Source organism: Condylura cristata, unplaced genomic scaffold, assembly GCF_000260355.1.
Source record: "Condylura cristata isolate star-nosed mole 26May11 unplaced genomic scaffold, ConCri1.0 scaffold00023, whole genome shotgun sequence".
NCBI lineage: Eukaryota > Metazoa > Chordata > Mammalia > Eulipotyphla > Talpidae > Condylura > Condylura cristata.
In genome coordinates this window covers 33,532,707-33,549,948 of record NW_004567124.1, presented here as the reverse complement: position 1 = coordinate 33,549,948, position 17,242 = coordinate 33,532,707, and the positions used below count along the sequence as shown (strand labels likewise).

The 17,242-nt window shown below is 55.0% G+C and overlaps 2 protein-coding genes across 3 annotated transcripts in view; both read right to left on the bottom strand.

Moving 5' to 3' along the window:
• Window positions 1–1,390: 1,390 nt before the first annotated feature.
• On the bottom strand, window positions 1,391–5,524 carry CPLX3 (complexin 3). 2 transcript variants are annotated; one of them, XM_012728508.1, is made up of 4 exons: window positions 5,263–5,292; window positions 5,041–5,154; window positions 3,867–3,954; window positions 1,391–2,442 (listed from the first exon to the last, which is right to left on the bottom strand). In XM_012728508.1, exons 2-4 carry the CDS (start codon window positions 5,136–5,138, stop codon window positions 2,224–2,226), a joined length of 405 nt encoding a protein of 134 aa, XP_012583962.1. In that variant the 5' UTR covers window positions 5,139–5,154; window positions 5,263–5,292; the 3' UTR covers window positions 1,391–2,223. The 2 variants fall into 2 exon arrangements, with proteins under 2 accessions (XP_012583962.1, XP_004688040.1); XM_004687983.2 differs by lacking the exon at window positions 5,041–5,154 and having other exon boundaries at window positions 5,263–5,524.
• An 81-nt stretch (window positions 5,525–5,605) lies between these two features.
• Window positions 5,606–17,242, bottom strand: part of LMAN1L (lectin, mannose-binding, 1 like) — a 12,491-nt gene continuing 854 nt past the window's right edge. Inside the window, exons 2-13 of the mRNA XM_012728548.1 lie at window positions 15,138–15,292; window positions 14,917–15,024; window positions 14,771–14,829; window positions 12,908–13,007; window positions 12,479–12,599; window positions 11,729–11,784; window positions 11,071–11,203; window positions 10,486–10,907; window positions 9,670–9,737; window positions 8,236–8,359; window positions 7,482–7,609; window positions 5,606–6,337 (exon numbers count right to left, since the gene is read on the bottom strand). Coding sequence (XP_012584002.1) covers window positions 6,208–6,337; window positions 7,482–7,609; window positions 8,236–8,359; window positions 9,670–9,737; window positions 10,486–10,907; window positions 11,071–11,203; window positions 11,729–11,784; window positions 12,479–12,599; window positions 12,908–13,007; window positions 14,771–14,829; window positions 14,917–15,024; window positions 15,138–15,292 — 1,604 coding nt within the window. The 3' untranslated portion in view covers window positions 5,606–6,207. The remainder of the gene's footprint in view (window positions 6,338–7,481; window positions 7,610–8,235; window positions 8,360–9,669; window positions 9,738–10,485; window positions 10,908–11,070; window positions 11,204–11,728; window positions 11,785–12,478; window positions 12,600–12,907; window positions 13,008–14,770; window positions 14,830–14,916; window positions 15,025–15,137; window positions 15,293–17,242) is intronic.

The following is a 17,242-nucleotide window of genomic DNA, read 5'->3' as shown; positions in this document are numbered from 1 at the left end:
CCTCACAAACTAATGCTGCTCTACCCTTTGCTCTTAGGCTTGCAAACCACTGAGGGAAAAGGGCCTGTCCAATCCCATTATGCAGAAGGCCCCTGGGGTGCAGTGCTGATGTAGGCCTGCTGTTGACACTGGTGAGGAGGGCCACTGCCCCCCTACCCATGGGGGATAAGACTCCTGTCTCCTCCAGCTCCAGGAAGGTCCATTGGCAGCCCAGGGAAAGCCTCAGAGCAGCGCAGACCCAGGCCCTAGCCCTTCCCAGCGGGTGCCCTGGAGAAGCCTCCCCCTAACCCCACAGCCCCCCACCCCCACCTCTCTTCCCCTCCCCCTGTGTAACCACCAGGCCACAGCGCTCTGCTGCTTCTGGGCCTGGGCCTGCGTCCCTCACCCTCTCCTCTTCCTCCTTTTCCTCCCGATACCATATTACTGCGCAGGTTTTATGTTCCTTGTTCTGTTTTACAAAGGAGGCTTAATGGAAACTTTGCCCTTGAAACCAAACCCTCATATGACTGTTTTGCCTGTAAATCTTGGCCAGCTGCCCCTCATTCTGAAGCCAAGGAGGCTGGGGGCAGAGGGGGTAACTGGGGTAGCCTATAGCCCCTTTTTCCTGCTCACACTGCAGGGGGTATAGCTCATAGAGCCTCCTGGTTGGTTTCCTGGGCCCCCACAGATGAGTAGGATGAGATTTGGGCTCACTGTATTTTTCTTTAAGGAATGAGTTACCAAATTTTGGTATGGTCTATCACCCTTGGAAACATGAATTATTTTTAGGGGGGTCTTTTATCTCACAGGGGAAAATAGGCTCAGGGAGGAACCAGCAGCACCCGGGCTAGAACCCACAATGGTTTCGTCCTTACAACCTGGGAGCCCCAAAAAGCTCTGAGCTGTCTGCACATCTCAGGAAAGAAGTGGGAGTGGTGGCTCTGGGACAGGAGGAGCTAGCTCTGGACTCAGATAGAGATGGGCGAGACAGCAGGCCAACTGTCCTCAGTCGGGTCCCCAAGCTCTAAAGCCATAACTGCCTACCTCTCCTCTTCGCTACACCAGCCATCTTCCAGGTGAGTAGAGGACGTGGGTACGGGTACTAGAAACAGAAGTGCATGAGTGGGACCCTCCAGGTCCTCAGCTAACAGTCTGGAGGGAGACCTTCCCCAGATGCATTCCCATCCAGCTGGCTGCTATGCCCTTCCTGGACCCAGGGTGGCCCTGGTGCTCCATCAGTCTTACCCACTGCTGAGCAGGAATGTATAGGAGCTGGAGCACTTATGGAGTAGGTGAGGTTAAAGATACTCCTGCAAAGGCAGGGCTGTGGGGAGGGGCTGCGACCCCCAATGCTGTGAACCCTTAGTCTCAGTAAGATGTGGAAGGATAGATACATTACTTGGAATTTTTATTTTTCACTGAGTTGAGAAAGGAGCTCCAGCTATGGAATCCAGAGAGAGTTCTATGGGAACGGAACAGAAATTGTCTGGGCATGGGCCCAGAGGAGGCCGGGAGCCGCCTGGCTACCGCTCAGTGCCAGCCTCACCCTTGGCACTCGGCCCTCACCCAGCATAGCTCAGCTCCCAGGAGCCAGCATCTACTGTACAGTGGCAGTCGCTTGAGGCCACAGCTGCAGCTGCTGTCTTGCCCAAGGAGGGGCAAGAGTTTGGTTCTGAGGGCCAGTAAGGACAAGCCTTAGACATCCCTCAGACGATCCCCATTTTAGAGACGATGAGATGAGGCCCAGAAGGTGCCATGGCTTCCAAGGAGAATAAACTCCTGGCTTTCTGTCTGCTGAGGGTGGCTGCCCGAAGTCCCTGCTATACACGTCTGAGAGTCAGTGTTAGAGGAGAAAGGCACCAGGGGACTGGCTGCTTGGGTGAGTCTGTACGTGCCAGGGCTCACCTGTGGTCACCCTGGGCACACTAGGGTTTTTCCCTCTGTGTGTTTCATGTGCAGAGCTTGGGGGCATGGCCAGAGAGAGACCAGGCTAGTTTTATAATCCAGGGAAGTCCCCTCCCCCCCCACACACACACTCCAATGCTGAGTAGGGAGGGTGGGTCTTGATAAGTAAGTTGAAGAAGAGACCAGAAGGCAAGCTCAGGACCTACATGAGCAGGGTTGGACTCTGATGGGGCAGGTGATGAGCCAGGATGAGGCAGTGTCCCTGGGAGGCAGGCTACGCTCTAGCCTCATGTGGGCCCAGCCCTCTCGTCACCCCAGCAGACAGCCCCCGGAGAGTGGTTACATGAGCCGGCAGTTTTCTGCTGATTGTTTGAGGTCTCCCAGTGTGTTTTGGGCCTTGTCCTTGAGGGAGCCGAGGTCCAAGCCAGGGAGGCTGGCCAGCTGCCCAAGCACAGAGGCCCGCTCCTCCTCCGTGTCCTCGGTGATCATCTTGGCTAGCTCCCGGGGCAGCTCCATGTCTCCACCTGCCATCTGGATCTGGCGCTCATCTGTCTCACTCTAAAGGGAAGAGGAAAGGGGATAGCGGAGGTTGAAGGTCTGGGAGGACTCGGTGTTTAGTGGCAGGGAGGAGGCCTGGATCAGGTTCCAGGTCCCTAGATTCTTGAGCTCCATGTTCCAGGGAGCTCAGTTCCCACCCCAGGATCAACTTTTTGACACTGAGACATGAAGACCTTGTTCTTTTATGCCACCACCCTTTACTCTGAGGTGATGAAGGTAAGAAAGTAGCATAGTGAAAATACCTAGAGTCAGACTGTCACAGCTCAGTCACATGTTGACAGTGGTTAGCGACATTGGCGTGCAGTCCCAACGATGGTGATGGCTACCCCCACTAGATGCCCCCACCAAGCCCCTATTAGATGGCTGACATGAGCTGAGTGTTTCTCGTTCTCTCAAGAACACTATGAGGCAGGTTTTCTTTCTTTCTTTCTTTTAATCTCTGTTTTACAAAAAAGGAAATTGAACCTCTGGTAACTTAAGTAACTTGCCCAAGTCACACAACTAGGAAATGGGGGTTAGATTTAAAACGATGTCGCTGAGTTCAACAATTGTGCTGTCTTCGTACAACAGCAGCTGGTGGTCACTGTGCTTCCCTCTCCCTGTGGGGAGCCTGAAAGTTTCCATTTTACTCAGCCAAGTCTTGCTCCTTCTTGTGCACTCAGTGTGTCTGACATGCATGGGGTAAGAATTTGAGGAATGACTGCATTCCTTGCTTAGCTCAGTAACTGCCGAAAGACTGGCTTTCTGAACCAGCCTTCTCTTCAAGAGATTTCTAAAAGACTGCAGCCCTGAGGGAGTCAGAGGCAGTCAGGGCCTCAACGAACATTTGCTGAATGAGTAGATGCGATGTGCATGTATCTCTTCTTCCAATGTAAGTGGAGATCAAGGTCAGGAGTGCTACGGCCCTGTACTTCTGTCTCCTCTCAGAGTCTAGCATGATCTAGGCACAGTCTGGGTGGTGGCAGAGGCTGATCCCTCCTTAGGCAACAGAAATAGAATTCTTCATGCGGAACTATGTGCTGCCATGGTGGCTAAGGGGGGCTGCCTCCTGGCTGTCTGGGCAACCAAGAGACTACTTTGCCCTCTGCAGGCAGCCTCTTACCGTGGAAGGCAGCCAGGGGTCAAGGAGTAAGAGAGAGCAGGCTCACGCTCACATGCTAGAGCTCCCCTGCTAGCTGGCTGTATTACCTTCATCAAGTCCTGTAATCTCTCCAAGTCTCACTTTCCTTGGGCGGAAGCTACTTGGTGGTGTTTGTGAGTGGTTAGATTAGGGCCTAGAGTCAAGGGCCTGGCACACAGAGTGTGCTGTCTTCTCACCCACAATCCTCTCCTCTCACTTTCTGAGTGTTCAGAAGCGCCAGGAGTATTCACCCTTGCTGAAAATTAATAGCCTTTACCCTCCCCACCCCCACCTCCATGCCCACCTTTGGCAGTCGGTATTTGTCTCGGAAGTGGCTCCGCAGTGTGGCTCGCTCTGCCTTCCTCTGTGTGAACTGTGCATCCCGTTCCATCCTGAGGGGGCACCAGGGATGGTCATTGTGAGGACTGAGAGGACTGTGTGTCAGGAGGGGGCTTGACCTAGCCTCAGCTGCCTCGCCGCCAGCATCCCTTGTCATCTCTGCACCCCCAGCTATATGGAGCTATGAGGCAAAGGAATCTGTCTGTCTCTGTTTGGACACTAATATATGTCTTCTCTGGCCCTCCACCTTTCTTTTCTCTCCCCAACAATTGTGTGGTGGGGGGCAGACTTGGGTTCTGCCAATTTCCATAGGTCTTTGGGTAAGCCACTTTCCTTCTTTTGTAACATAGGGAGCTCATACAATTCACAACAGTGTTATCAGGACTAAGTAAAGTAATCATGGCTAACATTTAATGATTTACCATGTGCCAGGGCTGTGCCAAGCAGTTTTCCTGTATTAATTAACCCCTAATAAATATATGCAAGGTATGTTTTTTGGTTACTATCCCCATTTTACAGAAGAGGAAACTGAGGCACAGAAAGGTTAACTAATTTGCCTAAAGTCAATAGCTTAAAAAAAAAGGAAAGAAGCCAGGCATCTCTGGTGGCTTGGGGCCTAAGTCTCAGTGCTATCACTGCTGTGGCCTGAGTTCATTACCCAACCGGGGAGCTAACGCATATATGGAGCAGCAGACCTCTCCTGTCTTGCTTACTGCTCTCCTTAGGGTGACATTTCAGTAAATCCTGTTCTGCTTCCCACTCTCCCTAGAGAATCTTCTCATCACCCCCACACCTCTGGCCTACCCCCTAGTTCTTCTATGCAAAAAAAAAAATAAATAAATAAAAGCCTGATCTGCACCCAAGTAGCCTATTCCTGGAGTCCAGCCCCTAACACTAGCAGGGCTGCCTCTCCCCCTCTGTACTGCCTCACACAAGAAGCCTCAGTAACTGTGAATGCCCCATCTCAGGATCTGTCTCTTTGATTCCGAGCTCCTCAGCTGCACAGCTTTTCTCAGGGCCACAGTGCAGAGAAACTCCATTTGGAAGACACAGGCTGGGACCAGATCGGATTAAGGGATTACTTGTTTCATCAGAATGCACGTGGGATGGGGTGGGGTGCCCCCAACCATCCCACGCACCTATTTCCCCTGCCTCCATCCACTCTGAGCCCAAGTGTGAAGCTAGGGCAGGGTCCTCGGCTTGAGATGGGGTGGTCCTGGGGTGGCCTAGAGGGCATAACTCAGATTCACAGTCTAGGAAAGCAGGACAGGGGAGGGCGCTCAGAATCTGAGAGGACCTTAGGGATGAGCAAGGCGGTTGTTGCGGGAGGTGCCTCAGAGCTGGGAAGGAGTCCTACTTACTTCTCTTCCACCAGTTGCTTCTGATACTCCTCGTACTCCTCTCGGCTCATGCCTTGTGCTTCAGCCACAGATTTGTCCCCGTCCCCCTTGTCCTCTCCGCCTCCCAGGCTCCCGGTGAGATTTTTCAGCTGTCCACCCACCATGGTCTTCACCATAAACGCCATGGTCTCCGCTCACCCGGGCACTGGATACCAGGCACTGGGCACGAGGAACGGCTGAGACTACTTCAGCACTAGGACTTGCGGACAGCTCCCGCTCCCGGCCAGGGCTCCACACTCTGCACCGCCCACCACCTGCCCCGCCCACCAAGGTCCGCCCCCCCACCTCCTCACTGGGGGATGGGGAAACCAGCACGGGGCTGAACCGGCAGGACCACGTGCCTGCTCCACACTCCCGCCTCCCCCTCGTGCCTCCCGCAATGCCAAGCTCTGCTGGGCCCTGCTGACTAGGGATTAGGGCATGTAGGGGTACTCCCAGAGGAAGACACTGAGCTGATGCGTTCCTAGAACGCTGCTTCCTTCTCCTCTTCCTTCTCCCTGGTGTCTGGCCTTCATCTGGGAGAAAGGGCACTTAGCACACCACTCCTTGTGTCAGAGGAAGAATTACACACAGCTGTGACTCCCTTTAGGGCAACAGTCTAAGGCTCAAAGCTTGAGCATCTGGGCTTTAGATTTCCTTGCCTGCTTGGTGCCCACCTCCTACCCAGAGGAGGTGGAAGCCTTCAGAGAGATTAAGGAAACACTAGAAGGCAAATGAACGTGTCAAAGCATGGGGGAAGGGAAATCACCTTATTTTTTAATAAGAGGGGAGCTCTCCACCAGCTAGGGTATGGATAGGAATTGGGCACACAGAGGTCTTCAGAGGACACTGGCCAAGCCCCCTACACTCAGACCCCGTTCATTTCATAGTGATGAGAAGTGAGTGGCTTTAGGGCTTTGGGGTGGGTCACGCATGCAGGCTGGAGGAGTGGGGCTGCCTCCTCAGAGCCCCCAGAGCTCTAGGGATCTGTGGTGTTGAACTCAGAGGAAGGCGGCACATGGACAGATAGTCCCGAAGGCTCACATCCAGATCCTGCCTGCTGCAGGGAGAGGAGAAAGTGGTTACTTGGGCCTCTCCCTTCTGGGCTGATGCTCACCTCCCCACTTTCACCACCACCACCACCACCACCACCTCTCCCTTCTGGGCTCACGCTCACCTCCCCACACTCACTCACCACCACTGCCTCTCCCTTCTGGGCTCACGCTCACCTCCCCACTCTCACTCACCACCACCTCTTCTGTTCTGGGATCTTCTGCGGTTCCCTGAACCTGCCTCACTGGAAGCCCACTGTCCCCCTGGTGCTCAGCATCTATCTCGTGACTCGTCTCATCGCCACCACATAGCACGGGACTTGTGCATAGTGCAATAGCTAAGCTCGCCATTTCCGTCTGGTCCTTGCTGCTCTTCTCCCCTGGAAGCCTCTCTCTCTCCTACTCTGATTTGAAAGCTGAACACGTTTCAGTCCTCTTCGGAGGCTACCCAGGCCATGTTGATTCTTGTCTTGGAATTCTACAGACACCAGCTAGTCCCACTTCTGAGACCATTAGTACACCCCTATGTCTAGATTTGTTTCATTCATTAGGTAACTACCAAGCCGAAAAGTGACCCCCCATCTTTTTATTTATCTTTGCCCATTTCCACAAACTGGCCCCACCCTTTGCTCTGACAATGCCAAACTTGCCATTTTGTCTCCAAAATATACTTTTCCGTGTGTCTATGTTTTTTCCCTCTATGTTTCCTCTATAGCAATATCTTTCCTTATCTTGTCAGACTGGAAAGCTAGTTGACTGGATAACCCATATCAAGTGTCCCCTCTAGGTTAATTCCCTGATGCCCCAAGCTGAGTCAGGTGTTTTTCCTTGCACTCTCAGAGCCCTGAGCTTCCTACTATCATGGCACTGACTGTATAGGGTGTGGCCGTCAGTCACTTAGTTTCTTACAGAGTGAATTCTGTGAGAGCAGGACCCAGATGGGACTCATGGCTGAGCAGATGGCAATTAGAGTCTGCTGGAAAAATAGAACCTAGCCTGGGCTATGCTCTTTGCCAGTTGGCTGGTGGGCCGAGCAGGGTGTCCCCCACTCTCTAGACCTCTGTGTCCCTTCTCTCAAATCAGCTGCTTTGGCCTAGAAGCAAGAGACGCCAGTTAAATGCGAGGTGTACTGCTCACAAGAAGGCCTACCTGAGGTGCACGTAGCAGAACAAGGCTGCAGTCTGGATGAGGAGGCAGAGGACGAAGATGCCCGGCTGCAGGCATGAGGAGGCCCCTGGGAGCCGGCCTGGTGGGCGGGGGTTCTTGGCTGCTGCTTTCTGAAAGGCCACAATCTAAGATCCCAGTTTAGCTTCTTGCCCGGACTCTGTATCATGTATAGCTGCTGTTTCTCCCTCCCGGGCACCCTGGCTCCCAACTAGGGCGCTGGGGAGAGCACAGAATACCAAGTTGCTTTCTGATTCCCAGCTCCCATGGCTCCATCTGTGGGAGCAGCTGGGAAGGCCTGGGGCTTGGGATCATTGGGGGACCAAAGGCTCTAGAGATGAGAGACGTAGAACAAAAGACAGGGTGTCGTTGAGAGCAAAGGAAAGCACCAGATGGGGAGAGGAGGCTTCACCGCTAAGTTCTGAATGACCTTGGGCACAGCCCACTCCCATGTCCTTTCTGCTGAATGAGGGGGTTGGACCAAGTGGTCCCCAGGGCACTCCCTTCTGGCACTGAGAGCCTGTGACTCTGCAGAGGGCAGAAAGGACAGAGAGAAGATGAGAGCTGTGTACCTGCATGTGTGTGTGCGCTCATAGACATACAGGTGTGCCAGCCAGGGGCCAGGGAGGGGAGGGACATGCCAGGAGGGGCCTAGCATGACAGATGTGCCAAAAGGAGGTTGAGCCCACACCCTGAGGTCTGCCCAGAGTCCCCATGGTATCCCTTCAATTCCCCTTACCACCGGGCCCCTAAGTTCCTTCTGCAGGTGGCTCAGGATCTGGGTCAACTCTAGGAAGTGGTGCTTGGTGCCCACAGGTAAGTAGAAGACCTGGGCTCTTGAGGCCATGTGGGCAGCTGCATCCCTGGTGGGAGGTAAAACTATCACCCTTCGGATTGTACCATTTCTTATAATCCCTGGAGATAGCACCATCGATAGGCTCCTTTCCTGGGGCTGGTCATCGTAGCCCAAACCTCTTCCTGGATCCTGAGACAGACGTAGCTCAGAGCAGGCTTGTCCTGAAGCTGCCTGTCTCAACCCTGGGCTCCTTGGCTCTGCCTTCCATTCTCAGCCTCCAGAGGATTTACCTCCTTTCCTTCTTCCCATCTTCCCACCCCAAGCATCTACCTGGCAGGTCAGCCAGGTACCCACCATCCAGCCTGAAGCCTCCCTCTTCCCTGTCGTCATGGTGACCTAGCATTCTTTGGGTGATTCCCAAAGACTCGTACTGGCCTAGATTGGGATGCCAGGGTAGGAGGGTATAAAGTCAGGGATCACCCCTCCTCCTGGGCCTCTAAGAACCCAACCAAAGTCCCCTTTCCAGAACTGTCACTGTAAGAAGCCTCATTTTTACTAAATTTTCATGGGTGTCTGATGGGGGAGTTTATGAGGGAAGGGGTCTTCTTGGGAGAGTTACTTGTACAGACCAGAGGTGAAGGGCAGTGAGAGGATTCACCAGAGACAGAGTGGGGCGCAGAACAGGCAGACCAACGAAGTACACTGCTGAGGGGAGCAGCGGGCTGTCAGGAGAGGTCTCCTGGGCCATGTGGGTCACCTCTGGGGTGGGGGATCGAATTCATGGGGAAGTGGCTTTAGTTTCTTAGTGCTGTGCTTTAACCAGCTGCACCACCAGGGAGGGCCAGGAGAGTTACTTTTTAAAGTAGGACTTTAGGGCCCTCCCTGATGGTGCAGCAGGTTAAGGTGCAGCACTGCAAGCCACCCACAGACCCTTCAGTGCAAGTTTGATCCCTCACCAGGGAGGTGAACCATATGACCCAGCAGACCTCTCCTGTCTGGCCCACTCTTCCCCTCAGCAGTGTACTTCATTGATCTGCCTGTTCTGCTCCCCACTCTGTCTCTGGTGAATCCTCTCACTGCCCCTGCACCTCTGGCCTGTACCCCAGTTCTGTATGCACAAATAAATAAATCTTAAAAAAAAATTAAGTTGGACTTTGAGTCAGTGACTTTTGGGTCAACTCAGCAAACCTTGACTGCACCTCCAGCCCCTCCCTATGCACCAGACTTTGCTGGGGTGGGTGTGTGGGGGGGCCTGGGGCAATGAGTAAAATAAAGGGCTAATCGAGAACTTGAGGCAGAGCAGCAAGTCAGCTAGGGGTCTTTCTCTTCCCTCTCCTGCTGCCACCCCCAGCACCCCTCATCACCCTGTCCCCTTACCTCATCTCCTGGAGGTCCTGGAGCAGAGTCTGCTGTGCATGGAGCAGGGCGCTGACCTTGGAAGAGTCCTACAGGAGTGCCAGCCTCTTCTGTAGGGTCCAGGTCACCCTAAAGGTCACCTTCCCCAGGGACATATCAGCCCTCTTCCTTCCAGAAACCCTCAGCCAAGTCCCTTGGCCCTCCTCATGCTGGGCACGTTGAGTTATGTGAGCCCTGTTCATCTGCACTTCTGGGTTTTCCCTCCTTTCAAACTCTTTCCCCTAAGGATGGTTGTTCCCCCACTTCACCTCACCCCAAACCCCCAGCTCCACCCCAGTGGCCTCACCTGGGCTTTCTTGCTACCCCCCTCCCTTTCCATGGTGGTTCTGCCTCTGAAGGAGCAGCAGCTGGCTCGGTCCCCTTCCCGTCCTCTCTCTGGCCACAGTCCAAGCTGGGCCTTGGGCCCCTGTCTTGCTGAGTGACCAGGAGAGGTGAGCCCCTCTTTGGGGTGGATGAAATCTGGGTCTGGAAGTAGGAAGAGGGAAGCCTAGTCTTGGAGAGTAGCGTCCCTCCGCTGACCCCACTCCAGTAGCCCTGCCTCAGCTGCTCTGGCCTGAGAACTCAAGTTTCCTTCAGCGAGCTCATCAGCGCCCAGCCCAGCCCACAGGAGCCTCTTCTGTTCAGCATCTAACAACTTGACTGAGTTCAGCTCTCAGGCCCCAGGCTGGGCCTGCCATGGGACATCACTCCTCAGGGAAAGCCAGGATGGCAGTAGAGACGGAATGAGGATTCTGGTGCATCTGGGCGTTCAACAAGCTGTGTCTGGATGGAATCCTAGTGGAGCACCTGCGAATTAGCTCCCGGTCTATTGTATCGTCTACAGACCTGGCGCCTCTCCTGGAGTGTTTGCTTGCACAGAGCTCCCCTTGCCTGTTCCTCTGTTTGCCAGGTCCTATTCAGTCTTGGTGAGACTAGTTCCCAAGTGTGGTGCTTGCTTGTGCCTCTTTCTGCACAGAGGGGGCCCACAGCTGCCAACAGACTGAGTGCCCAGGGAGCTTGCCTGGCCAGGACTGCAGATGGGGACTTGGATGCCGAGGGGTGACTCACCCAGGCTTCTCCAGGCCTGATCTGGCCTGAGGACCCCAGCTGCTGCTTCCACTTTCTCTCAGCCTGCACCAACTGCTCAGAGATGGCATGCAGCGCCTGCAGGGTCTGGCTGTGTCTGCCCAGGGTCTCCTCCAGGTCGAAGACCCTTTCCCCTGGGGGTCAGGGAAGAGCTGGGTGGGTTACTAGCTGGTGTTGGGGTATATCCAATCTTTGGGGGGCTCTTGGATGGGGGTTAACGGACTCCTGGCCCAAAGGGAAGAGGATCCTCTGACTCAAGCAGGCCCCTGCCCACCTGCCCGTCCACTGAGTCCCTACCCTCTTCCAGGGCTTCAGAATGCAACTTTGGAATCATGTCCTCTTTGGAGCCCAGGGCCAGCCTTGCCCGCAACACCTCCAGCTGGCCAGCCAGGCGGAGCTGCTCCTTTTCCAACGAGGGCTGGGGGAAAACCTGCAGGGAGACGACAAAAACTCCGACTGAAACCTGGGGGGATCTGGGTAGAAGGGAGCCTTCCCACAGGGTCCCTGGGCCCAGTCCCTCTCCTGACAATCTTTCATCTCAGCCAGGGGCATCATCTCAGCTGCTTCTCTCTCAGCTCAGCCTCCAACCCTTCAGGTTTAATCCTCCCAGTCCTGCCCCCTACACCCACACCTGCCCCTCCTTCAGGGTCCCAGGCCCTAGCCTTTGTCTGTTCAGCTGCTCAGCTCAGCTCAGCTGGTTTCTTCCAGCTCCCAGGCCCTCTGCCTGAGGAGGACCTCACAGCCTCCAGCCAATGTGGAGAGTCCTTAAGGACAGGCCCTGACTCTGGGCCACCTTTGCTCCCCTGAACTGTCCAGCCTCAGGCCTGTCCTAAGCAGAGCTCGAAAGCATGCAGTGATATCAGCTGCGACGTCAGGTCTGGCACTTGGGAAAGAAGGGGTCCTGGGCTTCTCTCCCCCCACCTTCCCTTCAGGGTGGGTCCAGGGCTGGCATCACCTCTGGGGCCGGCTCACTCAGACTGAACGTCAGGAAGGACAGGACATCATGGTCATCTGGAATGGGGGGGGGCCAGAGGAGGAAGCTAAGACTCTAGCCCCTGCCACCAGAAGCCCCTCACTCAACCCTCACCCAGGCTCCACTGTTGCAGGTACTACAAGATCTAGGCAGCTCTGACAAGCACCCCACTCGCTTCACAGGAAAATATGGGGCTCACAGGCTTATGGTGGGCTCTGGGGCCTGACCCCGCACAGCCAGAGTGGACCCCCAGCAAGTGGGGATGCTGGGCAGGCCTGGGCTCCAGTCGTGGAGAAGCTACCAGACACAGCTTCCTCTCCAGCTTGGCCCTGACCTTCCCAGTCAGTTTCCACCTCAGGGAGCTTTCATGGCTTTCCAGTGCCCAGAGTTGAGACCAAAGTGCTGGGTTTCAAGTTTCCCACCTTCTAGCCACACCCAGCTTTTCAGATATGGCTCTGAGCCACTTGTGCCTCCCAGCACGCCACAGGCACTCCATTGAGCCATGTCTGTCTGGGCCCTCTCCCTGACTGTAACTGTTCCCCACAGTTCTACAGGGCACTCACAGGGCCCACTGTGTGTCTTTCCTATTTGAGACATGACCCCTGATGGTAACAGGCCAGAGAGGGCACGCTTGCCCAGGTCATAAGGGGAGGAAGGAACTTGTCTCATACCCCATGGACCTTGGGAGGTGTGTTCAGGATGGGTCCCTAGGTGACCCTCATCTGCTTTTACCTGCCAATGTGCTGGTGGCTGCTGAGATCCCAAAGAAACCTCCAGGGGCCAAAATCACGGGTCCCACGTCAACACAGAGTTCCTCTGGGTCATTGGGAGTCAGTCCGCTGCTCAAGAACACCTTGGGAGGCCGCAGAGAGAAGGAGCCCCTTACAGATGGAGCACTCCTCTGATCCTTCCCATCTCTCACTCACTGACTGTCCTGGTCCTAAAGCAGGACAGGTGTCAGAGGGCATGCACAGGCTGACCTCAAACCTGCCTGCTCTGGCCAAGTCAGGGAGGATTCCATGAAAGTGACCTGCATGTGGGAAGGACCTAGTGCTTTTCACAGACATGGGTCTGTGGGGTCATGGGCACCCACGTGGCAACTCTGTAGCTCTGAGCTTTTTGTGCTCCTGAGGACCCACAAAAGCAGGAGGGAGGACTCACGAGCAGTCTTTGCCCCCAGTAGGTGATCCGTGTTCTGAAAGGGTACGGTCGGTTCCGGAAGTTCTGATGGCAGGAGCCCAGCACCTGGCTGGCTTCATTCCTGTAGCACTTGGAAGTCAGCCAGGCCACACAGGACCTGAGGCCTGGCTGTGGGGCTATCTAAGGGTTGTCCTGCCCAGATTTGTGCTACCCTCCCCACCCTTCCTCCCCCACTGGGTGAAGAGGTAGGGGACGGGCCCTCCCTGGTGGCCCAACAGGCTAAAGCACAGCACTATGAAGCTATCAGCAGCCACTGAAGCACAAGTTTGATCCCTAGCCAGGGAGCTGACCCACATAGCGCAGCTGACCTCTCTTGACCCGCCTGCTGTTCCCCTCAGCAGTATATTTCACTCAGTCTGCCTGTTCTGCTCCCCACTCTGTCTCTGGTGAATTCTCTCACCCCCTGCACCTCTGGCCTGTACCCCAGTTCTATATGCATAAATAAATAAATACATTTTAAAGAGGATTCACCAGAGATAGAGTGGGGAACAGAACAGGCAGATTGACAAAGTACACTGCTGAGGGGAGCAGCTGGCGGGTCAGGAGAGGTCTGCTGTGCCATGTGGGTCAGCTCCCTGGCCAGGGATTGAATTCATGCTAAAGCGGCTGTGGCTAGCTTCATAGTGCTGTGCTTAACCTTTTGTGCCACCAGGGAGGGCCAATAAATAAATCTTAAAAAAATAGGAAAAGATAGAGGACATGTCCTTGTCTAGCTTGAGCCTCTCTTGCTATAGTTGGCTTCCTTATGGAGAGAGGAGAACTTGAAATTTATGGAATTAGGGTAGGGCTTCCTTGTGATTCTACCCTAGTGGGAGATTCTGCCCTCAATCCCAAGGCTCACCCCTCCTCCCACTGTTCATCCCTTCCATCTCACCCCAAACTCTAAGACCCCTATGCCTGTGGTAGAGCTGACCTTTCTGCTCCCCTTGCCAAGCCTGAACTGCAGCAGGACAGGCTGGGGGTGGGGTAGGGGAGGGGGGCTGCCTAGGGGTCAGCAACAATATGACCAGCGTGTCTTCACCACAGGGGAGGTGCAGCTGGGGCTGAGGGGTTGGGAAAAGAGGATTGAGCCAGGCACACAGACACACAGACAGGACACAGCAGAGCGACCGTTTCTGTACTGCCGCCTTCAGCCTAAAGGAAGGCAGAGCAGGGCCGTGAGAAAGCAAAGCAGCCACACTCACCTCTAGCTGTGTGACCCTGGGTGCCTTACCTCACCTTACAGGCCCAGTCTCCCCACCTTTAAAACGAGGATCATCATTGACATGACCTCATAACACTGTTATGAGGGTTAACTAAGACACTCAGTGTAGAGCTTGGCACTGTGCCGGGCATACAGTAAGCCCCACTCATAAATGTTAGCAATTGTTTTAATTGTTATGAGCTAAGGGATGTTTGCTGAGAGACACCGAACTGGCCTGGCTACTGAGGAGGCGGGCTGGGGTAGGAAGCCACATCATCTGGGAGAGAGGGAAGGCTCTGGCAGGCAGACAGCTGGCACCGTGGGAGGACGGAGAGCCTCGCAGGCCCACATCACGGCTCTGCACGCAGCTTTGTGATCTCGGGCACATCTTTACACCTCTCTGGGTCTCAGTGTGTTCACCTGTAATCAGGGACTAATAATCCCAACCTCTCAGAAAGGCTGGGGATCAGATGAGGTGATGTGAGTTAAACAAACCAAGCCCTACCTGAAAGGTCTCACTCCAGCCTCCGGCCTGGGGCTGCTGGGTTGGCTGAGCAGGGGCAGGGGCATGTGGGGCCATGGAGGTTTGGGGGAGTTGGGGAAGGGGCCCTTGGAGGTCAGGAGTGGAGCAAGGCCTTTACCCGAGTGACTGTGTGGGGGTGTGTCCATCACTGGCCAGCACACGGACGGCAGGGCTGTTCTGTGGGGCAGGCAACAAGCAGTCTGAGCGTGGGCACAGCGGGCGGGTGAGAGTGTGGGTGGAGGCCGGCAGGGGGGCAGTACTCACCAGGGTGTTCTCAGCTGAGGAGTCGAACAGGATCCCAATGCCATCCCATGAGGCCAGGGCTCCCAGGCCGAAGTTTAGCTGGCCCCTGTCTCGGGTGTACCATACAACCTGCGGGTCCCCAGCTGCTCAGTTGGGGACCCTTGTAGGACACCGGAACCCCAGGCTGAGCGCCCACATCCCTGACTCTCCTCCTCTGCCAGGCCTTGGCGGAGGCCACTCACCATGCCCCGGGCACCCTGGCGCCCAGGCCCTGTCACCCGCATCTGCACCTTCACCTCCCAGGCGGAAAAGGGGACAGGTGCCCTGCTCCATACAGCGCCACTCTGGTTCCGCAAAGATGGGGCCAGCCGCACTTCTTCCAGGCCTGGGATGGCATCTGTGGACCCCAGAAGCTCAGGGCGTGGACCCCACCATCACCCCATCATTCTCCCTCATTGACCTGGGCTCTGAAGGAGGAGGAGGACAGAGCACGGGAGAGCTGGCATGTGGAGGTTCAGACCCTGGGCTGTGGGACTGGGAGGTGTGGAGGACCACTCCAGCATGGCCACATGAGGCTGGGGGCTTCCTGGTGGAGGCACCTGGGCATTCTAAGGTGAGGACAACATGAACACTAACGGGGGCCCTGGCTCACAGGACTATGAGGAAGGACATGAGAATTCTCACTGGCAGTAATGCTGGCTAGAGGGAAAAAGGGAGAGAAACTGAGGCATTCTTGGCAGGAGCCAGCTCCTGAGCGACCCGAGCTCCACCCTTCTGGCTCCCCACCCCTCTGGCCTGCCAGCCTGGAACCTGGTGTAGGGCCCAGTCCCTGCCAGCAATTTCCGGAGATTGCTAATCCAGCCTGTTTGCTTTGCAAAGGCCAGGGCTGGGGGCGGGGTCTCAGCAGCTGCTAGGCTGGCAGTCCTGGCGACCTTGGAAGCCACCACCTCCTCCACCTGCAAGTGACTTGCAGGAAGTGACTGCCTGGTGTCTAAAACACGGAGGCCCTCCGCCTTCTGTGGGTTGTTCATTGGTCCTCATCACCCCTTAAGTGTGACTCAGCCCTGTATCTCTAGGCTGGCACAGAGGGGCAGGGGCGTGGGAGTGTAATTAAAGGATGAATGAATGAATGGACAATGTGCATATCACCATGATCTTGCAGAAGTTTCTCTGTTCTCAAACATGGTCTATGAAACCCCAGACTTAGCAAGACCCAGGTCAGTGAGTATGGCAGGGCCTGGCTTGATGCTGTAAGAAACAGCACCTTCGGGCCCTCCCTGGTGGCGTAGAGGGTGAGAGCCCTGCACTGCACAGCTAAGCCAAGGTGTGGCTGCCTCAGCGTGAGTTCGATCCCCACCCCAGAGGTGACCCACATGGCGCGGCAGACCTCTTCTGACCCGCCCGCTGCTCCCATCAGCAGTGTACTTCATGGATCTGCCTGTTCTGCTCCCCACTCTGTCTCTGGTGAATCCTCTCACCACCCCTGCACCTCTGGCCTGTACCCCAGTTCTATATGCACAAACAAATGAAATCTTTCAAGAAAAGAAACAGCTCCCTTCCCTGTAAACCTCCCATTGCTCCCAAAGATCCTCCTGGCACAGCTTGCCATATTATTTTCCTGGTCCCAGTCAGGAATCATTCCATTTCTCAGAACTTACTTTTCACAGATGTAGGAATGCACAGGGTATCTGCTCTTTGCTTGGCATGCTTGGGGGCTCTGCTCCAGATCTGGGACCCACCTTTGCGGGTGGGTAGATGTCACAACATGTTTTGGCAATGAGCTATGTTCCTGGACTCACCTCATGTCACAACCCTAATCCTAAATCTCATTCTTACTCCTAACTTAAGCTGTTCTCTATGGCACAGGGCCTTGCAAATTCTCAAAAATCTTTTTTGAGGGGCCCTCCCTGGTGGTGCAGCAGGTTAAAGCACAACATTAAGAAGCTAAAGCCAACCTCAGCATGAGTTCAATCCCCACCCTGGAGGTGACTCACATGGCGCGGCAGCCTGCTGCTCCCCTCAGCAGTGTACTTTGTTGGTCTGCCTGTTTTGCTCCCCACTCTGTCTCTGGTGAAGCCTTTCATCACCTCTGGCCTGTACCCCACTTCTATATGCATAAATAAATCAATCTTTAAAAAAATCTTTTTTGAACAAGCTCAAATAGAAGACAGATTCTTTGTGGCTAAGATGTTCTTGTACCTGCTTCCTCCTAGCACACATCTGTGGGAGGGTTAGTGTGTTCGCTGGTGTAACAGCTGGCCAAGAGGATGCCTTCCTCCAGGCAGTCCCTGTTCTCAAGCCCGCCAGCAAGGAGCCAGGTGAATGGAAGTGAGTGCTGCCCAGTACC